This window comes from Solanum verrucosum, unplaced genomic scaffold, assembly GCF_900185275.1.
Source record: "Solanum verrucosum unplaced genomic scaffold, falcon-dt-bn FXZP01000210.1, whole genome shotgun sequence".
NCBI classification, from domain to species: domain Eukaryota; kingdom Viridiplantae; phylum Streptophyta; class Magnoliopsida; order Solanales; family Solanaceae; genus Solanum; species Solanum verrucosum.
This window is the reverse complement of record NW_026020045.1, coordinates 1,490,139-1,517,672: the sequence shown is the minus strand read 5'-3', so window position 1 is coordinate 1,517,672 and position 27,534 is coordinate 1,490,139. Positions and strand designations below refer to the sequence as shown.

Sequence of the window (27,534 nt, the reverse complement as noted above, 5' to 3'; positions counted from 1 at the left end):
TTACAATATGAAAAATAAAATTATATTTTATCTTTTTGTTGCGGGATATATATATATATATATATATATATATATATATATAAAGTCAAGAGATTGCTTCACCATGTGTATCTAATAAATTTCAATAATAAATCTGAAATACATCTATTAATTATGTATTAAATTATATTTTTATTTGTATTAAATAAATTTTAATTATTAATCATTATAATTATAATTTGATTAAGTTATACATTAATAATATAACTTAAATTAAAGTCGGGAGATAATATTTTTAAAATTTGTCTTTACATTTCATATGAAAAGTTGAATTTTGATTATTATTTTTTGTAAAAAAATAAATAAATTTATTAATAATTCAACATAAATATATTATAAACTAAAAGCATAGTTAAATATATATAATACTAGAATAATATTATAGTATTATGCAAATGAAATTGTGTTTAAAACTTTAAATTAATATGATTGTATAAATAGTAATAATGTATTATTATAACTATTTTACAAAATTATTTAATAAGTGAATAATGAATTTTTTATAAATTATTTACATTTTTTAAAATTATAACTTTTAGAAGTATCTGACTGGTACGAATACTAGTATATATACTAGATCAGTGCAGCCCGTGCTATGCACGGGCCCAACAAATTGGTTAATGAAATTTTTTGATACATTGCCTCTTAGGTATGGAGGAAGGCCAATAGCCCTTTGTTGTTTGTATGAAAGTTTAAGTAAAATAAGAAACTAAAAGTTCTTACAACATTTGATAAGAAAAAGTAAACAAACAATGTAGATCCAAACTGCACAACATGAATAAATGTATTAATGATCTCCTAATTAAGCTACCAAAAATGTTGATAAACAGATCAACACACAATCTCTAGATATACATTTCAATCTAAGTATATTAAAATTTGTCAACCGAAAAAAGAAAACAGGAATAAAGACAACACTGCTAATTCAGTACCTAGCCACTTGAAACTTTATTTCACATCATCAATAAATAATATCACCAAAAAAGATTCTTATATATATATATATATATATATATATATATATATAATTGGTAGGTTTGAAACGTTCAGTATTTTTTAAGTAACCGTCATATAGCATGAAGCTACGTGTTCACAAAATTTCAGTACCATGACAATTTGCAGCTTTTTCTGTACTCTTCATGAGTTAATCTAAAATTACGTGTATTTTGCACTTCCAATTTGATTCAATATTGTCCCTAAAAGAAAAAAGGATCTTAATACTTGCTCCTTAGGTTCATTAGATCAATAGTAGTGACAACATCCAAGTATATTAATCTAATGCAAGGTGTCATACACTAAAAAAAAAAAAGGAATAAAAAACTCAAATACACATCTAAGATCTGAGCTTCTAATGTATAAACATTATAACAAAAAGAATTGAATTGAAGAGCATATGAAGGTTCAAATAGCAAAAAGACGATCATAATCACGGTAGAAAATATAATGTGAATAGATTATTACTGTTAAAGAAGTAAAGAAAAGAATAGTCGTTAGGGTCCTCTTTAAATATAACTACAATAGAAACATTTGTTCCTACAACTAATTTTGTCAAGGTATCCATAGCAAAATCATGAAAGCATGTAAGATTATATTGATTAAAACTATACATGTTGCCTCAAAAAAGTAATAAAAGAACTATACAAATATCTAATATTGGAAAATCTACACAAAGTTCATCAAAAAACTTGAATAACTAAGGGTCAGAAGGTGATGAATCTGGCCACGAGGAAGGAGCATCCATAGTATGATCAAATTCATAATTAAAATCCAATCTCTTGGACAGAGCTCTGAAATTTTCAAATTTAATGTGATGCTAATAAGAGGAAGAGCTTCCAAATGATGCAGAGACAAAATGTTTCAGGAATAAATAAATAAAAACCTAAAGATAAATCTGAAAATACAATAAGCATAAAGTTTAGTCTGCAAACTATATATTATCTTGACCAATCACAGTATGACTTATTCAATGTATATTGTCTAATATCTCTCTATGTTGACCATTCCTAGTTTTCTTTATAGAAATGAAAATATCAACTTAATTGATATTGTATAACTGATCTCCGGAAAAAATCCTCATAACTTAAGTCGAAAAGAAAAGCTTTTCCATCAAATCCAATCATAAAGAATGTACCGCAATTACATTTAGTACTGTAACATATAGCAAGACTGGTGGATCAATTAAAGTGAAGACTCTAGATTAATCAAGTCCTAAATGAGGTACATTCAATTGGGTTAAAGATTATGCAACTGCCTTATGCGACTAATCCATTAGGAAATGTTGATACTTTAGGCAACTTTTTCAATAATTTTTCATTGATAAATTCCCTTTCTGATTTTTGTAATATCAATATCAAAGTACATTATACGTATTTGAGTAAGTTTAGCTATAATAGAAGAAATGAAGATGAATAATCATAAAATTCATTCAATAGAGATAAACCTGCTCCAAGTTACCATTGATCTCTATTGTACAACCTTAAATTCATGAAAATACCCTTAAAGAAACAAACACAACTGTAAAATCTAATTAAAAGAACAAAATATAAAAAAGTTGAAATGAAAAAAGTGATGATATAAGTTTAAATGTTAATCTTATTCTTTTTTTTTTTGATAAAAAAATGTTAATCTTATTCTTTGTTAAGGTTTAACATTGTTCAGTCGATTCTTAGAACCATTAGACATGATTTTTTCTCCTGCACATATACATTTGACATATAAAAAGTGCTAAGCTAAGTTTTCGACTCAAGAGTTAAGAAGAAATGCACAATACATCTGTTGAGAAATATTGTTTGTACTTTTAGTTCAAATTGTGTATCTGATTACTCTGATGGCCCAATATTTTATATTTCTAGGAGCTCACTTATAGATGCCCCTAGAAAATGTTATTTGGGGGTGATGCAAATGAGAAGCATATTGTAAGCACGGACCCGACATAATGAATCTTGATTAAGGAAGATCTGTACGTGCCAAAAACAATACCATAACAAAACTCATACCATTTAGAAAAGCATAATGGTACTTAAGCACTTTATGCTGAGGAATAAAAAATTCATGTAGCAGATTGATTTAGAAAGAAAGAAAAGGAATTCATATTTGCCTCTTTAGTCTTATAAGTGTAACATCTCGAGGAGGAGTAAGAACATCTCAACTCTCATTTTTTTTCTTGAAACTGATAATGTTACATCTCAACTCTCATCCTAAAACAAAAATGCAAGTCGTCTATAGAGAATAGCTTGTCAAATGACTAACAATATATATTAACCATCTTATCCATCCTAAAATACATTTGTCAACATCTAATAAATAATCTCATCAAAGTCACTCTCTTACATTTAAAACTTCGAATGTTAAATATATATATACCTTTTGATGTTTGAACTCAACACCTTCCACCAACTCCAAAGGTGAAAGGAGGTGGAATAATTAGTGATTCTCTTAGTATACACATTCACGACACAATGAGTGTTAGAACTTGTACCATGACATAGCCAAAGTAGAAAATATCTTGCATGTATAAAGAAAAAAAATAGAAATGTAAGATGCAACATACTTGATTTAGGCATCTGGGGTATTCAGTAGTAGTAAATTCATTCAGTAACAACTTTCAAGCAACAATCTTCTCCATTTACCATTTTAATTATAGAAATCAGGCCCATAGAGTTAAGGGTAAAAAAAAATATTAAAAAAGTAGAAGTTCAGTGACATTAACTCTTTTAGTTTCTACCACTACATGCCTATACATGACATATATAGGCTTAGCTTTTAATTTTTTTTGGCTTCGTGGTGGTTCAGAAAAGAGTAGGAATACTATTAGTTCCTTGTTTAACTTTAACAAAAAATCGTTCAACTAAACTCATAGAGAGTTGCGGAAAGGATGAGAAGAATTTCTTATCGAGTTACTTTGAAATGCATCGTCGAACGGGTTCTACCAACTGCATTTGATGTATGGCTGACCATAGTTCTTCGAAAGATGCTCAACTGATCATTTTGTGGGAGAAACATTTAAAAAATTGGTATGCATCTATAGATATTGTTGCTCATAGATAATGGCATTACCATATTGCATTGAGAAATGGTGCTTTCCTATTGAAAAATTCCTGAAAAAAGAGCAATATATCTGAGAAACTTTTAGAAATTAGTTTACATGCTATAAGTTCTTCAGCAATGAAGCTTGACAGCTAGCTCTATACTCAAGAATTTCTTAGCCATTTTGTTCTACTTATTTGAGCCTAATATCAAGAAAAATGAACCATGAAATCTATAAATTTTTACACATAGAAAAAACAAATAAGGTCAACTAACAATATAATTAAAATGTGACAGTGAAATGTGTTAAATGAAAAATAGAAGAAGCAAAGTTCAATTTTGCTTTATTGTTTGAGGCAGTTGAAACATGCTTTCTACCATATTAACTGAACATCTTCAACTATACTAAACAAGTTATTGTACATCGTGACAACTCGAACAATGTTGTAAAGCTCGAAAGGACGAAAACATAGCATGTTTGCTAGAAAAAAACTAAACAAACATTGTTGTGACAACAATAAGAATCGCGAAAAAGATTGTACATACTTCCTAGTTTGAATAGTGCACATAGAAGCTTTTTCCTGAAATAAGCGCCCATAATTCCTTGCTATAATATGATACTTTGAGTACAACACTGTAAAGAGAAATCGTGACGGGGGAGGACCTATACCAATTAGGAAAGCTTAAGTCGTAAAGTGTATTTATTTTTTTCATCAAATTATGTATAGTCCTGCAATCAAATTCACAAGAGATCGGTGGTGCTTGATCGAAGCTCCAGTCCACAATAGATTCAAATTTAGGGGTATACAGTTATTAACCAATACCAAGGTAGAAAATCTAGAAAAAGCTAGAGAGCCCAGACAAATTGGTTTACCTCCGAAATAGGATGACTAAATTATTAATCACAAAAATCAAACACAATCAATAAAACAAAAAAAGGAAAACTTGAAATATAACATGATATAAAGCCGGTGGGAAGAGATTAAGGACAAATCATGAATCATGAAAAATCTACAGGAGCTATTACCTGAAATTAGTGGACGGAGCGAGCTCCTTTGGATAATAGATTAGAGGCATGCACAGTGAAGATGCGAGGAAGCAAACAAAAATCATAAGAAAAATAGATGAGTGTGTAAGACAATACACGTGACAAGAGCTTAAATCATCGAGAGTTCACCTTGACAGACAGGAATTACCAATTTTCCCTCATTTATGTCGAGGCAGACATGCCTGATTCACCTGGTAGAACTCCCTCTTATTGAATAGTAGACATGTATCTCGTAGTTTAGATACCTCTAACTAAATGATTTGTGTACAACCTCTAGAACGTTTATAATTATCATCAATCATTAAGAATATCATTATCTATTATGTACCATCACCTTAGTTATTATAATACTACAAAGACTTGGTCACTTGGGAGATTGAAAATAAATACCTCTCCAAAAGTTATTCTCAGCCTTTTTGTCCATCTGAAACCATTCATTTAAAAACTCAAACACTTAAGACAGAAACCTTTGAGGATGATAAAGTTTCAAATCCAATTTCAAACACCAAAGGTTACGAAAATGAATTTTACTTGTTTGGGAAAATATGGAAGAAAGAAGCAGCACAAGGGTTCCAATTTGAAATATACCTTAAACATTAAATGAAAAGCTCAACACATGTAACAGTTACTCGCGTCCTTCCATATAAAGATACGACAAAAAATTTCAATACATTTAGGTGCCTCATAAATACCAATACATTTAGGTGCCTCATATTATAAGATTCTTATCACGCCCTTGATGTAATAATGCATAGTGCCCTTTTGGTTAGCACACTTACTCTTACACGACAGTGATGTAGAACAATTCCATTACCTATCTACACTTTTAACAAAGTAATGTGGAGCATATATGCAAGGAACCATAACAATAACAATAAGTGTAATCACCTAAACACAGTAAACCACAGCCAGATGCAGGAATGAAAAACCTTGAAAAAATATTAAGAAAAGATGAAAGATACTCAAATGATTTCAAGAACTTACAGTTTTTAGAAAATGTTGCAGAGCTAATTCTTGGGCCTTCTCATTCTTTGACAATCATTTTCCAACTTTGGCAGCTCATTGACATTTTTCTCCACAATGAATAATGACACATAACTCTATTTGGGAGCTTCAAAATCCAAAGCCTTTCTTCATCTATCACTTCAAATCAAATGTGTTGGAGATACATACCTAGCTTAGTAGCCAACGTTTGCTATCCCAGAAACCACATAACAGAGAGGTGTTTTGAAATACCTTCAAAAACCAAGTAAACACCAATCGTCAACTAAAGAAGTCTAAAACTGAGTGCAAAAATAAAAATTGGAGAGCTATAAATTAACATTAAAAAATACGTATGTTTCATCTAGAAAAAAATTTAACAGATAGACCCTCATGTTAATTGCAAACTTGTAGACAACTTTAACTGAAATAAATAAAAATTTGTGTAAAGTTTGTCAGGATCTTATTGATTTGGTGAGTAATTCAGGTAAACTCAAGTGTCATTGTTTGATTCCTTACCGCGATGTCGTAGTAGCTATTTCAAATATATCTTGTTGACATTTCTCAATGAATCTGCAATCATAAAGTGAACGCCAAGTAAATAATTGGTGAGAGCTTGAACAACATTTTTCAAAATGTAAGTAACTCTCAGTGCAATAAACTAAAAAATAACTTAAAACAACAAAGTAAGTGATAGATTAAAGCTAAGAACTTCATATTTCCTAGCGCAAGTGACTTCCAATAGCAAACTGTATAAATGTAGGAGTAATTTAGGATAGTATGTCATCAAAAGATATTGCTAGCTTCAAGTTATGACATACACAGAAAGTTTTAAATTTGATGTTGCTGTAATAAACAGTACATCAGTTATTTATCCTAATCATTTATCTCAATTGTAAGGTGTTGGGGGAAAAGGTCAATGAGAATGTTTGTGTTGCCATGGGTTCTGTGTGTAATTTTAAGAGGTGTGTTGGTGTAGATAGCTAACACAAAGTAGGCCAGGGTTCATTCAACCAACTGAAACAGCAATATGAACCTCAATGGAGCAATATGAACATTTAATTAATCACGAGAAAGAACTATTGAAAACCCAAGGCAATCAAAGAATTGATACGCACATCGGAGCAAGTTCTCCCAGGCTCTCTAACTCTTCTACCAGAAATTTCAAGAATATAAGACCCGTCTCTGTCTGCTATTCATACATTCTAGAGTTATTGGCGGTGAAGCAGGAAATATATATGGTCTATGAAATTCAGGAGGAAGAAGGAATATACCTAATGCCATGAATACTTACCTTGAACGTTACTTTATTCAGGATCTTAATTGATTTGGAACACCCAACAGTGAAAAGGAAGAGAACTGAAAGAATAAGTTTTTTGAAAGCTTTGAAATTGAGAACCGTAAGGGCAAAGATTGAGAGAACTGACCTGGAATCGCAACATCTAAAGCGTTACCATGGAAGAACTACTCGGGTAAGAGAAATGCAGAAGAGAAATGAACGCGAGTAGACTATAGTTGTCTAGATGCTTCTATACCTTTAAAGGTGGACAAAATATCTAAATTGTCATTATGTTAGCTATGAAATTACAATGAAGTTAGAAATAGCATTTAACATACCACAACAAACAAATTAGCTACTTACCTCATTCATTGAATTGATATTGGAAGGGCTGAAATATTAAACTGTGGCAGAGTTGGAGGAATGGAAGCCTTGCGTAACCATGATTCCTAACGGTCACGTACCAATTAAATCTCACACTTTTGTTGTCGCCAACAATGATGACGCTGAAAGAGGATGTTCCTAAGTATTCTTGAAAGTTGAAGAAGGAGAACTGAAGGTTGTTCTGTTTTGGAGAATAGTCGAGTAGCAAGCACAACCTACAAATAAAACAGAATTAACACTACTTTGTAGATAAAAAGAATTTATCATGTACAATATATTTAACATGCTAATCTTATGTAAGATATTGAGAGGCCATTCAAAAGGTATATAGAAAAACATATTTGAAAGAAAATCAACATTTATCGTCATCAACATCACCAAATAGAATAACTTGATATAATGATGGTTTAGTTTTTTATTTGTAAGAATTCTCGAGGATAATTATATATGCTAATAAAACATGTTGGGTTCTTCTATGAGCAACTGTAAAGGAAAGTGTGTAAAAATAAATGAATAAGCTCACACAAGTTTTTCAGTTAGATTTCAGTGTGCAAGATTTGCACAAAGTGAGAAGAAGATGAGCCCTCAAAGCATTAGTTACTAATCCCAGTAATTTAATTTCAATATCTGTCTGAAGGGCATAATAACTATGATTTTAACAATTGCCTATCTCTTCTATAAGGAATCACGATATTGTCGACATTCTAATACAGAGAAGGAATGAGAAAGAGAACTTAGAGCTAAGAGTACAGAGTAACTGAATTCAGATTACGATGTTTGGGAGAGAACAACCTAAGCCTACACATCAGCCATAAAATTGAGAGATTGCTATGAAATTTGAAGAAGAACATACCTGGAACTATGAAGACTTGCGAATCCATTCATCGTTATTGGAACAACAGGGAGGGAAGACGTGATGCTTCTAGAAATATGATTGGGCATAGAGTGAGTTGAAATTTTGCATTTGGAATGTGAAAACTGATGACAGATGATTCTAGAACTACCGAGTGAATTGTTACTGTAAATTTACTTATTTGCCCCTGGTCGTCCTCTCATCACATTTCTATATAATAGAAATATATATATATATATATATATATATATATATATATATATTACTATATATAATAAGTGGAATATCTACTACTTAGCACATGACAAGTGTTGGATGATATGTGCTTAGATAGTGTTGTACATTCTTCTTTTATTGTTGTACCTTTAAAATTTATATTATTGGACAATTTAACACCATTAATTACCTACCTCATTTGGTCCCATTTATATATATTTATATATATATATATATATATATATATATATATATATATATAAGCCACAATGCAAAGATTTTTATAGTATTTAGTTACATTATAACTATCTTGTTAGCTTTCAACCAAAATGAGTACTTCTTTTAAATAATAAATATGTCATTGTATGAGCTATTTATTACTCATTCCTTTTGAATTTGTTAATCTGATTTTGATCTGACACATAGTTTACGAAAGTAAATTAGATTTTTAGAAAAAACATTAAGTGATACTTGAAGTTGTCCCAGATTTTCAAAAAGACACCTTAACTTTGAGTGCGTCCTATTATCCCACAAAACATTCAAAATCACAATAAATACACATTTTTTACACAATATTTCCACTTTGGACAAAAATATCCTTCGAATGTGCAATTTCTTAAAAACAAAAAGTCAGACCAATATTATTGATATATTGAAGGATGCTTTGGTAATTTCCTATGATGAATTCGTTTTGTTTGTTTCTTTTAAATTTATTTTACTATACTAAATAATTGTATAAAATATTATGAATCACGATAATTAATTACTTAAATATTTAAAAGATATAAAAATATATAAAAGATCTGATTGACTCTTCCAATTTTACCGGTGACACATAAATTGGGACAAATGAAATAATATATATTATTTGAAAATTTCTTAGAAAATACTATAAATTACAGTAATTAGCAGCTAGAAATATTTCAAAGACAAAAAACATTGATTTAATCTCAATTTTTTTTTAGTACTACATAAATTGATAAAGAAGAAATGACCTCTATTATTTGAAAATGACGTAAAAGTATTACAAATCATACAATAAGAATTAACCATTTAAAATTTTAAAAGACTTTAATGCTTTATACTTATTCTATTTCCACTTTGGACAAAAATATCCTCCCAATATGCATATTTTTTTAAACAAAAAGAGGGACCCATTATTGATGTATTGAAGGATGTTTTGGTAATTTTTCTATGATGAATTCGCTTTCTTTGTTGTTTAATTTTTTTTAAATAATTGTATCAAATATTATAAATCACAATAATTATTTACTTAAATATTCAAAAGATATAAAAATATGTAAAAGATCTGATTAACTCTTCAAATTTTATCGGTGATACATAAATTGGACATATGAAATAATATATATTATTTGAAAATTACTTAGAAAGTACAATAATTTATAGTAATTAACAATATAATATTTTAAAGACAAAATAAATTGATTGAATCTCGAAATTTTATTAGTACCACATAAATTGAGAAAGAAGAAATAACCTTTATTATTTGAAAATTGCGTAAAAGATATTACAAATCATACAACAATAATTAGCAATTTAGATAATGATAAGGGGTAAGCTATCCATTGATTTCATAAAGTGCACAAGTATTGTAGGACATTCCAAAATAGTATAATAAACAATAATTATTGGACGGATGGACAATCTAATCCTACACATCAACCATAAAATTGAGAGAGTGCTATGAAATTTAAAGAAGAACATACCTGGAACTAAGAAGACTTGCGAATCCATTCATCGTTATTGGAACAAGAGGGAGGGAAGACGTGATGCTTCTAGAAATATGATTGGGCATAGAGTGAGTTAAAATTTTGAATTTGGAATGTGAAAACTGATGACAAATGATTCTAGAACTACCGAGTGAATTGTTACTGTAAATTTATTTATTTGCCCCTGGTCGTCCTCTCATCACATTTCTATATAATAGAAATATATATATATATATATATATATATATATATATATATATTACTATATATAATAAGTGGGAGCGCATGACAAGTGTTGGATGATATGTGCTTAGATAGTGTTGTACATTCTTATTTTATGGTTGTACCGTTAAAATTTATATTATTAGACAATTTAACACCATTAATTACCTACCTCATTTGGGCCCATTTATATACATATATATATATATAAAATAAGCCACAATGCAAAGAATTTTATAGTATTTAGTTACATTTTAACTATTTTGTTAGCTTTCAACCAAAATGAGTACTTCTTTTAAATAATAAATATGTCATTGTATGAGCTATTTATTACTTATTCCTTTTGAATTTGTTAATCTGATTTTGATCTGACACATAGTTTACGAAAGTAAATTAGATTTTTAGAAAAAATATTAAGTGATACTTGAAGTTGTCCCAGATTTTCAAAAAAACACCTTAACTTTGCGTGCGTCCAATTACCTCACAAAACATTCAAAATCACAATAAATACACATTTTTACACAATATTTCCACTTTGGACAAAAATATCCTTTGAATGTGCAATTTCTTAAAAACAAAAAGTCGGATCCATTATTGATATATTGAAGGATGCTTTGGTAATTTCCTATGATGAATTCGTTTTGTTTGTTTTTTTAAAATTTATTTTACTATACTAAATAAATGTATAAAATATTATGAATCACGATAATTAATTACTTAAATATTTAAAAGAAATAAAAATATATAAAAGATCTGATTGACTCTTCAAATTTACCGGTAACATATAAATTGGGACAAATGAAATAATATATATTATTTGAAAGTTTCTTTGAAAGTACTATAAATTACAGTAATTAGCAGCTAGAAATATTTCAAAGACAAAAAAATATTGATTGAATCTCAAAATTTTTTTAGTACTACATAAATTGAGAAAGAAGAAATGACCTCTATTATTTGAAAATGACGTAAAAGTATTACAAATCATACAATAAGAATTAACCATTTAAAATTTTAAAAGACTTTAATCCTTTATACTTATTCTATTTCCACTTTGGACAAAAATATCCTCCCAATATGCATATTTTTTAAAACAAAAAGAGGGACCCATTATTGATGTATTGAAGGATACTTTGGTAATTTTCCTATGATGAATTCGCTTTCTTTGTTGTTTAATTTTTTTAAAATAATTGTATAAAATATGATAAATCACAATAATTATTTACTTAAATATTCAAAAGATATAAAAATATGTAAAAGATCTGATTAACTCTTCAAATTTTATCGGTGATACATAAATTGGACATATGAAATAATATATATTATTTGAAAATTACTTAGAAAGTACAATAATTTACGGTAATTAACAATATAATATTTTAAAGACAAAATAAATTGATTGAATTTCAAAATTTTATTAGTACCACATAAATTGAGAGAGAAGAAATAACCTTTATTATTTGAAAATTGCGTAAAAGATATTACAAATCATACAACAATAATTAGCAATTTAGATAATGATAAGGGGTAAGCTATCCATTGATTTCATAAAGTGCACAAGTATTGTAGGACATTCCAAAATAGTATAATAGACAATAATTATTGGACGGATGGACAACCTAAGCCTACACATCAGCCATAAAATTGAGAGATTGCTATGAAATTTGAAGAAGAACATACCTGGAACTATGAAGACTTGCGAATCCATTCATCGTTATTGGAACAAGAGGGATGGAAGACGTGATGCTTCTAGAAATATGATTGGGCATAGAGTGAGTTGAAATTTTGCATTTGGAGTGTGAAAACTGATGACAGATGATTCTAGAACTACCGAGTGAATTGTTACTATAAATTTTCTTATTTGCCCCTGGTCGTCCTCTCATCAAATTTCTATATAAATAGAAATATATATATATATATATATATATATATATATATTACTACATATAATAAGTGGGAATATCTACTACTTAGCACATGACAAGTGTTGGATGATATGTGCTTAGATAGTGTTGTACATTCTTCTTTTATGGTTGTACCTTTAAAATTTATATTATTGGACAATTTAACACCATTAGTTACCTACCTCATTTGGGCCCATATATATATATATATATAAAATAAGCCACAATGCAAAGATTTTTATAGTATTTAGTTACATTGTAACTATCTTGTTAGCTTTCAACCAAAATAAGTACTTCTTTTAAATAATAAATATGTCATTGTATGAGCTATTTATTATTCATTCCTTTTGAATTTGTTAATTTGATTTTGATCTGACACATAGTTTACGAAAGTAAATTAGATTTTTAGAAAAAACATTAAGTGATACTTGAAGTTGTCCAGATTTTTAAAAAGACACCTTAACTTTGTGTGCGTCCTATTACCTCACAAAACATTCAAAATCACAATAAATACACATTTTTTACACAATATTTCTACTTTGGACAAAAATATCCTTCGAATGTGCAATTTCTTAAAAATAAAAAGTCGGACCCATTATTGATATATTGAAGGATACTTTGGTAATTTCTTATGATGAATTCGTTTTGTTTGTTTCTTTTAAATTTATTTTACTATACTAAATAATTGTATAAAATATTATGAATCACGATAATTAATTACTTAAATATTTAAAAGATATAAAAATATATAAAAGATTTGATTGACTCTTCAAATTTTACCTGTGACACATAAATTCGGAAAAATGAAATAATATATATTATTTGAAAATTTCTTAGAAAGTACTATAAATTACAATAATTAGCAGCTAGAAATATTTCAAAGATAAAATAAATTGATTGAATCTCAAAAAAAATTTAGTACTACATAAATTGAGAAAGAAGAAATGACCTCTATTATTTAAAAATGACGTAAAAGTATTACAAATCATACAATAAGAATTAACAATTTAAAATTTTAAAAGACTTTAATGTTTTATACTTATTCTATTTCCACTTTGGACAAAAATATCCTTCCAATATGCATATTTTTTTAAACAAAAAGTGGGACCCATTATTGATATATTGAATGATGCTTTGGTAATTTTCCTATGATGAATTCGCTTTCTTTGTTGTTTATTTTTTTTAAAAATAATTGTATAAAATAATATAAATCACAATAATTATTTACTTAAATATTCAAAAGATATAAAAATATGTAAAAGATCTGATTAACTCTTCAAATTTTATCGGTGATACATAAATTGAACAAATGAAATAATATATATTAATTGAAAATTACTTAGAAAGTACAATAATTTACAGTAATTAACAATATAATATTTTAAAGACAAAATAAATTGATTGAATCTCGAAATTTTATTAGTACCACATAAATTGAGAAAGAAGAAATAACTTTTATTATTTGAAAATTGCGTAAAATATATTACAAATCATACAACAATAATTAACAATTTAGATAATGATAAGGGGTAAACTATCCATTGATTTCATAAAGTGCACAAGTATTGTAGGACATTCCAAAATAGTATAATAGACAATAATTATTGGACGGATGGACAACCTAAGCCTACACATCAGCCATAAAATTGAGAGATTGCTATGAAATTTGAAGAAGAACATACCTGGAACTATGAAGACTTGCAAATCCATTCATCGTTATTGGAACAACAGGGAGGGAAGACGTGATGCTTCTAGAAATATGATTGGGCATAGAGTGAGTTGAAATTTTACATTTGGAATGTGAAAACTGATGACAGATGATTCTAGAACTACCGAGTGAATTGTTACTGTAAATTTACTTATTTGCCCCTGGTCGTCCTCTCATCACATTTCTATATAATAGAAATATATATATATATTACTATACATAATAAGTGGGAGCACATGACAAGTGTTGGATGATATGTGCTTAGATAGTGTTGTACATTCTTCTTTTATTGTTGTACCTTTAAAATTTATATTATTGGACAATTTAACACCATTAATTACCTACCTCATTTGGGCCCAATTTTTTTTTTTTTTATATATATATATATAAAATAAGCTACAATGCAAAGATTTTTATAATATTTAGTTACATTGTAACTATCTTGTTAGCTTTCAACCAAAATGAGTACTTCTTTTAAATAATAAATATGTCATTGTATGAGCTATTTATTACTTATTCCTTTTGAATTTGTTAATTTGATTTTGATCTGACACATAGTTTACGAAAGTAAATTAGATTTTTAGAAAAAACATTAAGTGATACTTGAAGTTGTCCCAGATTTTCAAAAAGACACCTTAACTTTGCGTGCGTCCTATTATCTCACAAAACATTCAAAATCACAATAAATACACATTTTTTACACAATATTACCACTTTAGACAAAAATATCCTTCGAATGTGCAATTTCTTAAAAACAAAAAGTCGGATCCATTATTGATGTATTGAAGGATGCTTTGGTAATTTCCTATGATGAATTCGTTTTGTTTGTTTCTTGTAAATTTATTTTACTATACTAAATAATTGTATAAAATATTATGAATCACGATAATTAATTACTTAAATATTTAAAAGATATAAAAATATATAAAAGATTTGATTGACTCTTCAAATTTTACCGGTGACACATAAATTGGGACAAATGAAATAATATATATTATTTGAAAATTTCTTAGAAAATACTATAAATTACAGTAATTAGCAGCTAGAAATATTTCAAACACAAAAAAAAATTGATTGAATTTCAAAATTTTTTTAGTACTACATAAATTGAGAAAGAAGAAATGACCTCTATTATTTGAAAATGACGTAAAAGTATTACAAATCATACAATAAGAATTAACAATTTAAAATTTTAAAAGACTTTAATGCTTTATACTTATTCTATTTCCACTTTGGACAAAAATATCCTCCCAATATGCATATTTTTTTAAACAAAAAGTGGGACCCATTATTGATGTATTGAAGGATGCTTTGGTAATTTTCCTATGATGAATTCGCTTTCTTTGTTGTTTATTTTTTTTAATAATAATTGTATAAAATATTATAAATCACAATAATTATTTACTTAAATATTCAAAAGATATAAAAATATGTAAAAGATCTGATTAACTCTTCAAATTTTATCGGTGATACATAAATTGGACAAATGAAATAATATATATTATTTGAAAATTACTTATAAAGTACAATAATTTACAGTAATTAACAATATAATATTTTAAAGACAAAATAAATTGATTGAATTTCGAAATTTTATTAGTACCACATAAATTGAGAAAGAAGAAAACCTTTATTATTTGAAAATTGCGTAAAAGATATTACAAATCATACAACAATAATTAGCAATTTAAATAATGATAAGGGGTAAGCTATCCATTGATTTCATAAAGTGCACAAGTATTGTAGGACATTCCAAAATAGTATAATAGACAATAATTATTGGACGGATGGAGTAGGATTAAGTCTTTTTTTCAGTACTTTTCTCACATTAATTAATTTCTCTCAGCATTCAATTAGTGAATCTTTAGCAGAATTAATTAGAATGTTTTTTACTTAATACAATAAAAGTTCAAATAAGATTAACATAAAGAAAAATAAAAAAAATCCTAAAAATCTATCAATATATTAAACAACATACGACATATATAACAAAAGTTCTAATAAGATTAACAAAAAGGAAAAAAAAACAAAATTCTTAAAAATCATCAACAAACTACATACAAAATAAAAAGAAAGTTATTCCAACAAAAGAATACATAAAGTTAAAATGAACTTTAAGAATTCTAACGTCTTAAGCATATTGAGGCAAACATTTTAATTTAATGTCATTTCTCTCCAAAGAAAGAAAGGCATTGAATATTTTAATTTAATGTAAAATTGAATTTTTTGGGGTTATGAATATAAAAGGTTTGAAAGTTATGAATATTATTAATACTAATTAAAAGTATAATTTATGAAGATGAAGAATTGTGAGTTATGAAAATAACTTTTAAAAATAATATAATTGAGAAAAATTCAAAAAAGGAGAAAAAAGAAAAATGACAATGAAGGTTATAGAGAGCGCCACATCACCGTTTAAGGTAACTCTACTGATAATTGTGAAGAAAGCATATTAATGAATTAAAAATCAAAAAGAGGTAATTAAACCCTAAAATATTATAAAGACATCTATAAAATTTGGTTGAAACTCAAAATCTATTAGTGCCATATAAATTAGGATAGAGGAAATAACATATATTATTTGAAATAACATGAAACGTACTACAAATCACACAATAATTAGCAACTACAAAATTTAAAGGACATACAAAAAATTTGATCAACTCTCAAAATTCTACTAATGTCACATAGTTTGGGATAGAAAAAGTAACATATACGTAAAATGTACTATAACTCATAATAATTAAATAACTTCAAAATCTATAAGACATATACAAAATTTTCTTGACTTTCGAAATTCTATCAATGACACATAAATTGGGACAAAGAGAATATTGAAAATTACATATAAAGTATTATTAACCATAATAATCAACAACTTAAAATTTAAAGAACATACAAAAAAATTGTTTGACCGTTAAAATTTTATTAATGTCACATAAATTAAAATAAAAAATAAATATATGTTGGGTCCGTGCTAGCACTGGCTACTGTAACTATATATATATATATATATATATATATATATATGGAGGTCCGAAAACACGTGTGGAAACTTGAGTAGACATCCGTAGGCGACTTTTAAACAATCCAGAAGTCGGTGATAAAACTTATTTCTATTTTTTTCGTAGATAACATAAATAAAGAGACTCTCTCTGCTTTATTCAAAAACCACACGATTCCGATATACTTTGTGAATCTACTGGTACTGGGCATCCAATTTCTCTCCTCCCGATAAAGCTCCCATGGCGGAGAACCCTAATTGCACTGTATATGTCGGTATGTCTTCTTTTTTAATTTCCATATATCTGCTCTAATAATTTTTTCTGAATGTTTTCTCCTATATCAGATCTGATGTCGCACTCTTTTTTTGGTTTTCTTTTCAATAGTCAAGGAAGTAATAATCTTAGAGATATGTGCCTTTTTCTGGTTATGTTTGGTTGATTACTGAATTTAATTTGTTTGCTACAACTGTTTTTTCCCCTTTCTAAACACAGTTCCGCGTTTGGTTCCGTTGTGCTACAGTTACTCCCTTTTTCCTAATCACTTTCCTTTTAGTCTGTATATATGACTAATTTGAGACCTCCAATTCCAAAAGTCTTTTTTTCTCCAACTCCATGTTATTTGAATGTCAAATAACATCTCACTTTTACTGTCAACCAAAAGGGTTACACTTGGACCTCCTAAACTACTTCATAATGAGAACCAATATATACCTTGGGATGAATTGCACATAAATTTGGTTAATCTGCCTTTGTTAGGATAGCTGACTTTGTTGAGGTGTCTTTTCTTTTCCTGTTGCTTGTTTGAATTATCTCTGCAAGAGTGCGCTTAACATGTAGTGCCTTTTTGATAGATAGGACATGCAATTTCTGTTGTGCTGTGAATGAGTTGTATGATGTACCACTTTCTAAGATGTGTTTGAATTTCTTTTAGGAAATTTGGATGAGAGAGTATGCGATCGTGTACTATATGACATTCTAATTCAAGCAGGGCGTGTTGTTGACTTGTACATTCCTCGTGACAAGGAAACTGATAAGCCTAAAGGTTTTGCCTTCGCAAAATATGAGACAGAAGAGATTGCAGACTATGCTGTGAAGCTTTTCTCTGGTTTAGTGACACTCTACAATAGAACATTAAAATTTGCAGTAAGTCCTTGTTACCCGTCCCTTAACTGGCTAAAAGGGTCTGATTTTGTGATGGTCATTTAGTGAATTTTTGTGTTCCAAGTATTATCAGCTTCTGTAGTGCTTGCAAACCTAAGGTATGGGTTTACCTCCTCTATGTTTTCCAATAGAACCAGCCTCTGTGTAGATGTTGGATAGTCTTGGCATGGTATAGAGATTGTCAGTGTGTCTTGGTTTTGGTTCATGAATTGAGAGATGCATCCAGCATATGTTCTTTCAGTCAATTGTGCGGGCTGGCAGTTGGAACTTATAGTTTTGAGGAGGCAAAGTCTACAGAAGCATCTTTGATTAGTTCATAATGTTTATTGATGGATTAATTTTTCTAAACAGATTTCTGGGCAAGACAAGCCCTCTAATAACTCGCCAATCGCAACACTGCCGGCCTTAAATATTCCCTCTAGACCAAGGCCTCATCCTACACCTTATAATGATAAGGAAATTTCACCAAATTCCGCAAGGTTATCAACTTCATGCTGGTTTTCACAGCACCAAACTAGTTACACACAAGGTGATGCATGCTTTTTTTTTTTAGTGAAGTCATTATCCAATGCTCTTAATTCTCTTTTTTTTTTTCTTTTTAAACTTTATGATTGTCTGTTTCTTTGAGTTTTAACTTACATGTTTATAATTGTTTTGTCTATTCAGTTCCAGTCCCCCCTGGTGTTTCAGTAAACCAGTCTAATGGTTATAGATCACCTTATGATGGATATAGATCACATTATGATGGCAACAATTATGATTACGATCAAAGAGTATTTGGGGCAGCTTTGGATAGTATAACAAGCTCTAGGTTGGGCCGATATGATCCCCGTAGCCCGACCAGTTACCCTTCTTATTGATTTTTGATTTTCTCTAGGTATTGAGAAAGCTCTGACATGTCTTCTGCTAAGTTATGTAGGTGTATTGGTACTTTGGAGGGTTTGTGCAAGGTGCTTTAGATTTAGTTTTATGTCACTTTGTTGTTCATTGTTGTGCTAGTTTGTCTCTGGTTATGTTTCTGATGTCTGTACTCTTGGAACTATATGTTACTTTTCTTTGATCCAACTCTATAATATCTATTCTAGTAGCCAGAATTGCATCCTTGTATTTGATTTTCTGAAAAAGGTGCAAAGATTTGTATCTTGCTTCCGCTATCTTTTCTCTTTCCTTCTTCAGTTACCTCAGAGGCACACGCAACCCAGGCCCTAAAGGATCTGTAGAGATGGACATATTTATATATTTCTTATTTGCGATATATGCATTGCTTTGAAGTCTTGGAGATTAAAGTTGCTTGCTATTGGTGTGTGATAGGCTCTGTGAGCTTTTGTATGGCCATATACATCTATTGACATAGATGTGCGTAAGAGAATTTCCTTTCGACAACAACATTGAAGATTTATCTCTTGAGATTAGTATTTTAAATAGCCCCTTCATGTATGTGATCAACTGAGTCTCTTCTCACTCAGATTTTCTTTAGTTCATGAAATTACAATCAGGTGTTCATTAAGTGCTTTTTCTCTTGATGCTAATGAATATTGTAAATCCTGGACAATGAAATGGCATGCCTGGATGTAGGTTTAACTTGCAAATACTCTTATGTGTTGATTATGTCTTTTTCAACTATTTGGACGCTTCTATTATCTTTTTCCCAGCATCATGAGCGTGGACGACTATGGACATCATGAGTGCAGGCAACTGGGATCTAACATTGGAGACGGAATAATCAGTGAACCTTATCTTTTATAATCGTAGTGTCCGAGTCAACTTGCACACACCTTGGCTGATTTTAGGGTACCTGCTACTTCTCACCAATATAAGTATTGGGTATATGTCCACTAAGACTTGAATAGATGGAAAGAACTTAACTAGTATTTTATCGGAATTTGAGTTTGAATTTGAGGCCTCATTGGTCTCAACCCCCACTTCATTGACCACTAGACCACACCTTGTTTGGTATTATGTTAAGAAGATGGTTCTTGCCCAACTCTTTCTAATCTAGTTGACCATTTATTATAATTTCCCCCCTTTTACCAACTATGTGATCAACTATGTGAGCCTCATTTATGTGTTTGTTGTTGGTAGTTGTATAAACTTGTACTAGACATGGGGTTGTATGTAAGAATATGAACATTCAAGCCAAAACCTTAAAGGTAATAGATGGATTTGTCGGCCCCCAAGGCCTAGCTTGAGTGGCAAAAGGTGGAGGATTTGTGGCTTAGGTCGCAGGTTCAAGCCCCACACCATGCAAAGCGAAGCCCGGTATTTAAGTGGAGAAGGGTAGAGGGGCTGGCCCATTATCCACCGAGTTTAGAAGGCTGTGATTGGTCCAAAGGGCGGGTCACAGACGGATTTCTCGGTTATAAAAAAAATAGATGGATTTGTCGACATATTTAATAAACTACTTTGGATGTCACATTTATATTAAAGGTGGATACCTATATAACTCAACACCTTCGTAGATTTTTAATCTAATTTGGGATCAATGTGGACCTTTATGTGGACCTACAAACTTGAGAGTGTGTGCTATAGGTTGATTCTTAACATGTGAAGAATTTCACTTTTCAACACAATCTTATTACTCCTTTTGTCTCAATTTATGTGATGTGTTTTCTTTTCAGTTTGTTTGTCCTTAAAAGAACAATACCTTTTTATATTTGTAGACACTTTAACTTTGAACTTTCTATTTTACCTTGATATGATATGTGCAGCCTCACAAATATCTATGGTTTGTTTTAGACCACAAGTTCCCAAAATTCTTTTCTTTCATAAATTTTGTGAAAGTGCATCACATAAATTGGGTTAGAGGGGTATAATTTGTGAAGCAATCTAATACATTTAAAATCCATCATATTATTCAACTAAGGATAGTCCAACCATAGATAATTCAAAGGGTAGACTTCGCACCACACGACTTCCTTGTAGTCCCTTTTGGTGATAAGAACCAGTGTTATTAAAAGCGAAAAGCGCAAAAAAGCTCTAAGGTCCGTGGGGGCTTTAAGTGCAAAGCGCAAATAAAGCGTGGGATTTAATGAAAAAAGGCGCAAAGGGAGAAAAAAAAATGTGTATGTTTAGTCCAAGACTAATAATTATAAACATGAATGAATATATGACCAAAGAAATTGAATTTTTTTTATGATAAAGTGAAATATCAATTGTTAAGTGTCACACTTCTTCATAAGAGGCTCATTGACAAGGAAAAGTTTGTCTTAGAACTTTGATGACGACACTGAAGTGCACATAAAGCGAGGCGAAGCGCTCAACACGTTTTGAGCCTCACTTTAGGGCTTAAGCGCGCTTAAAGCGCGCCTTTGGTAACACTGATAAGAACTCTTGCTGACTTCACTGCTCGTACTCTATTATATTCATATGGCCTCTTCACATCAAAATATGGGATTCTCAATTATTCCACCAAAGTTGGACTAATAAAATTAGCACCAATGAGATCTACTTGAAGTGTATAGCTTCCAAACCCATTGTTGTGCGAAGAGTGTGTTATGACCCGTGGCCGCCTGCTTGGTGGGGGCAGCTCCGATGGATCAGAGCTACTCGAAGAATGTGATAGGTGCTTGAGACCGGAATTGCTTACTATTAGGTAGTGGATGTCTACTATGAATTTGTGCAAACTTCTTCCTTGTACCATTTTCTCCATAGTAGTATCCTAGGGAATATTCTTGAGGAGATAAACCACGCCTCCCTTTTCTCCAAATTTATTTCCAATAGCATGCCTATACGAAAACATGACATATGTGCATCGGAACAAGAAGCATAAGGCATTGTATCCCTTTGAGTAGGAAATGTACATTATCTTTCTCTCATCGGATGATATCGACTTTCCCCAACATACCCACACACTACTTCGGTTAGAATAATAAGGAGGACCACAAGACAATTTATATGAGTCTCCACTATCTTCATGGACATTTTCACCACAACTCCAACTGGAAATCGTCATCATAAGACTCATAAGGCATGTGTGTGGAAGATTCATATTTCAAGTCGTCTTCATCCTCATAGTGTGTAGTGTGAGGACCCTCATAATCTTCATCGTCATCATAGGAATCATCCCAAGGGTTATGAGGATCTACAATCCAAAAAAGGTTCTTCTACCCCACCATCTTCTCCACAAGATCTATACACACCAATTCTTTGTATTCACCTCTGAAATAGCAACTCTCATCTCTATATGACTCATGATTACGGCTATTATCATAGCCTCCCATCATCACTACAAGCATAGTCTCCCATGTCACCGTCACAAGGATTTGAAGCTATGGATGACATATAGCTCCTTGTGCCTACAAGACGAGCAAACAAGTTAGTCTTAAAAATTCCTTACTTTTACTCGCATTTGCACTCTTTTACTCGTATTTGCAACTAATACATTTGAGTGGTGCTAGCCAAGCACAAAAGAGTCATAGGTATATATATACAAAATACTAAGTCTTAGGTATATATATATATACAAATTCTGTTTGCACTCGTTTGTGCTTGGCTAGCGCCACTCAAAAAGACTATAGTCTCCTAGGATTTTTCTTCTTTTTTTCTTCTTGGTTCGTTACTTTGTTTTCCTTTGCCCTGTTTAGCTTTGATTATTTGAATTATATGTTGCTGATTTTCTTTTCTCACAGTGATTAAAATATATATTGCTGAATTTTTTTGTTTGTTAACAATAATGAAAATGTTGTTGAATTTTTTCTTAATAGTGATAAAAATATTATGTTGATTATTTTTTTTCTTAAAATCTTACTAGTGATTAAAAGTGGCTTACCAGGCATGAAATTATGGGGAAAAAAGTTAGTGAGACCAATAGGACAACCATTGTATGTCCCTTTTGTAACAAGACTACTAAGGGGAACCATTTTTTAGTTTTTAATATGAATTTTTGCTTATATATTTTGTCTCTATTTATTTATTTTGGTCTTTTTTCTTTTAATTCGGACTTCACTTCAATGATGAAGTGAGCGCTTTGCTTAAAGCGTGAGGTGGGACCTTGCCGCTTTTTTCCGCTTCGTGCTCTCCTATACACTGGGTTGAACCTTTTGTCGTGAAATCTCATTTGAAATTTGTGCATCCGACTTTTGGTTGATATTTTCTCATCCTTCGCTTCCTTTGGTGGGCCCACTTCACCTAGAAATTACCCCTTTTGTATCTTGAAACACTTAATCCAAACATTTCAATTGGGGTTTTGGATCAAACTTGTACTTTTTCTAACTTCTTCTTCAAAGAGATGAAGAACATTCAAAATTCAAACTTCTTCAATTTTTCTTGGAATCCCTTTAAATTTCAGACTTAGCTTCTCCTCAAGTTAGAGAACAAGCCCCAATTCTTTGAAGTCCAAAACCTCACTCAATCTTTAAAATCCATTTAGCTTGTTCTTCAAGTTTTCAATCTAACAATGGTGAAATCTCCCAATCAATTCCAAATGGCTTTAAACTCCACATCTACACTCAAATAACACTAGAGAATACTAATCTAGTGTCAAAAACAACAAACAAGAAGGATTTGAATCAGATTTTAAATTTTTAACCCTTTTTTTTTTTTCTGTAACAAACTCAAGTCTAGATTTGTAAAAATAAATCTATACTCTACTCTAATACCAAATGGTACAATATTTAAACGTGGAAACTAAAAGAAACCTTACACTAAGAACTAGGAAAGTAAAAGATAAAGAATGACACAAGATGGATAAAGAATTAAGAACAATGGTTATGTGACAACCAATACCCCAAATTACAATATTCTAGAAAGCACAATTGTGTAAAAAATCAAGACACAAGAATGAGGCTAATAGGCAACAATGACTATGTTAAAGCCAAAACCTCCTACAAAAAACACCAAAACAAGCACCTATACTATAGAAAGACACCCTCAAGAGGAATGATCCTCAAGCAAGTAATTCCATCAATATTTCTATCAACAGTGACCTTAGCTTTCAACTCTCTCAAGAGTGTACTCAATAATCTCATATGAAAATAATCCAAGTCTAAATGAGTTACTCTCATGTATTTATAGTGTAAGGCTAGCTATTACATAAAAGGCCCAAAAGTGGCACTTCAAAGAATTGCAAAAACAACCCAAATCTGACTGCCTGTGTACTATGTGATGTAGCTTGTGGTGTCGCATCACCCACTTGCGGTCACATCCGTCCACGCATCTCCAAAACTGTGAGCTTTGAAGTGATAGGTGAATACGGCTTGAGTTGCGGTCGCATATACTTGGTAGCTCACTATATAGGAGTGAGCAGAACATGATTGATGAGTCAGCTCTATGTACTCATTTGGAACTATCACAAGTCTGGTTTTTCCATCCAGGTGGAACCATTGTTAGTATGCTTGGTCCATCTGGTTGAATGTGTTTTTACTACTTTCTTGATATGGACTTGGAAAGCAGCCCAATTTTTATAATATTCTTTCTTTTCCCTTTTTCTCTTGGGGGAAGAATGAGGACTGGGTTGGGTGAGAATGGGGAGGCTATGCTTCTTCTAAAGCCAAATTTGTGTTTTCTGCTAGATTGTTCCAGTTTAACTCCCTATGCTTCTTCTAAAGCCAAATTTGTGTTTTCCGCTAGATTGTTCCAGTTTAACATCTTTGTTTAAATTATTTGAATATGGGCTCTTGTCAAGTTATATCCATGCAACTTGCTTGCAACTGAAATCATGTTGAGAAGATGGGTTTTATCACTATATGAGTCTCCTTCCTTTCTTTTTGTTGTTTGTTTGTATGCATATGAAAATGCATCATTCCCAGTGTAAATAGCAAGGCAGTATCACCAGCGCATTTTTACACCAGTGGAAAGTCTTTTTGAGTTAAATTTAATTGATTATAATGCAAAAAGCAGATGGACTGTTCTTGTCAGTATTTATTAATACCTTGATTCAAGTGTTCAACTGGTCATGATTTGAAGAAATTTTGGTATCCTTGCTGCAGTGTAGAGTTATTGAGATGGTGTTTGTGTTCTCATTATTCATGTCCTATATTTGATTTGAAGGATAGAAACAAGATGTTTTTTGATGAAGATGAAGGATAGAAACAAGATGTTAGCACTCTTCTCATTGTTCATTGTTTTACTTTTTAAGAATGAAGCTCCTGTTTATGCCTTTATCCTATAGTCATGATTCATATTTCCTCTTCCAGTTTCCCCTCTTATCGGAAGTATCCAACTTCCTCTTAGCTACTTTGAGCATGCGTGTTTGTTCAATCTTTAAGAAGCTTAGTCATCCTATGCTAGTATTTGGAGAAAATGCAACTACTTCTTTGAGTATATGGTCCTCACAAGGACTATTTTATTCCCCTCCAATTTTATGTCCGAGGGATGCGAGGCTATTCCATGTTTGCTAATTAATCTGGTTGATCCACAATTGTCCGAGGCAGGTCTGAAGTCATGTTTACAAGTAAGCATTATTTGATGTAGTGTTGTCTCTTGATATATTCAGAATGCACCAAATTTCCCATTTGGTCTTCTCTTGCCGTCTCAAGCTTGAGGGTAGAACAAGTGATCATCTTTTCTCAAATATCTCCCTTTTTCCATTTTTATCCTTTTGTGGTCTGTTTTCCTTTGTTTTTTCATCTTCCTCCTACTTCTTTATCTCATTTGCCTTAATCATGCCACTTCATCTCCATTGTTTCTTTCTTAGCTTGGGGGTTATACATTTTTGCATCCCGTTGTTAACCTTGTCTTGTCCAGTTATTATCCATGCTCTCCTGTCTAATCTTTGTTCCCTCAGGATTTCTATGAACTTTTGGTTTCATCCCTGTATGTGGTACTTATGAAGCCTACTTGGAGTTTTCCCCCCTCCCCGTCCCTGGAAAAAAGAAAAAGAAAAAGTAAAGCTGATTTACGAAATGGATATGAAGCTAGAAGAAATGATGAAATAGTAAATTTGTTTTCAAAGAAATGGTTACTGTAACGGAACATTGCATTTTTTAGAAGTATTAGTTGGTGGGTACTATTACATTCGTTGTGTTTCTCCCATGTCATATAATATTCTTATTTGAGTCAAAAGTATCTTTAAAACAGAGTGTCTGATCTTTTTATATGGGAGTTTCTTATCATTTCCATTTTCCTCTAGTGACATAATTTGTTGGGATTTCATTAACATAAAAAAGTGTTAACTTGTTGAGGAGAGAATATATGGAAAGATGTCAGCAATTGCTTTGTCGAATAATTATTTGTTTATATCCTATGTGATATAAACGCTTGATAAATCATTTTGTCCCAATATGTTACAATAGCCACTTTATGCAAAAGGTAGTATTTGTTCGAAAAATTATGGAGGTAAATTTTAGCTACTATAAATGTGTATTTAATTTTGCATATACTTAATGTTGGGCTGGTAATATAATTACCCTACAATTGTAAAGATGGACTAACCTTGATATTTGCAGGTACTAATTCTTCGTGAGTTTATAGTTGATGTCGATGAAATCCGGTGACCATGCAACGTCAACTACTAAAAACAATGTCAATACCATATAGTAAAAATGGCTTCTGCAAACCGTCTGTTTAACTAATTTTTTTGTGGAATTTCGTATGTGAAATTATTATTTTTTACACTTTGGTCAATTATGTGCCAAAAGAATAATTAACTACATCAAGTGTCTGTTTACCTTAAAATTTTAAAAATACATTGTAGAAACCGACATGGTTCATCAGTTATATCTTTAAAACAGTAAAATTATTTATTAATAAAATTACATTTTGAAAACAATAGTTAAATGATTAATTTTCATTTTAATTAAATAATCCCAATTTTTTCCTTAAAAAAGGTTAATTAAAGTCAAATTTGGTCATTTTTTTAAGAGCCCACAAATTGGTTGACGCAATGAGTGTTTGGATTGACTTATTTTTAGTGGCTTTTAGCTTGAGTTATATATTAATTCTGAAAGTGTATAGATAACACCTATCAAAAGAACACGAAAGGAACCGACTAAATCTACTTCAATTGAATCGATTTATGTTATTTTTTCAATAGAATTTTGGAT

At 30.4% G+C, this 27,534-nt stretch overlaps 1 protein-coding gene across 4 annotated transcripts in view; it reads left to right on the top strand.

Moving 5' to 3' along the window:
• The window catches only part of LOC125821752 (uncharacterized), a 1,137,236-nt gene extending 1,109,967 nt beyond the window's left edge, over positions 1-27,269 (top strand). For 2 of the 4 annotated variants that reach the window (XM_049501134.1, XM_049501133.1), the window contains exons 2-5: positions 17,631-17,666; positions 18,324-18,535; positions 18,905-19,082; positions 19,220-19,640. In XM_049501134.1, coding sequence (XP_049357091.1) covers positions 17,633-17,666; positions 18,324-18,535; positions 18,905-19,082; positions 19,220-19,413 — 618 coding nt within the window. In that variant the 5' untranslated portion in view covers positions 17,631-17,632 and the 3' untranslated portion in view covers positions 19,414-19,640. Of the gene's footprint in view, positions 1-17,532; positions 17,667-18,323; positions 18,536-18,904; positions 19,083-19,219; positions 19,641-26,937 lie in introns of those variants that run through there. The other 2 variants (XM_049501132.1, XM_049501135.1) reach the window with 2 other exon arrangements.
• The last annotated feature ends 265 nt before the right edge of the window (positions 27,270-27,534 follow it).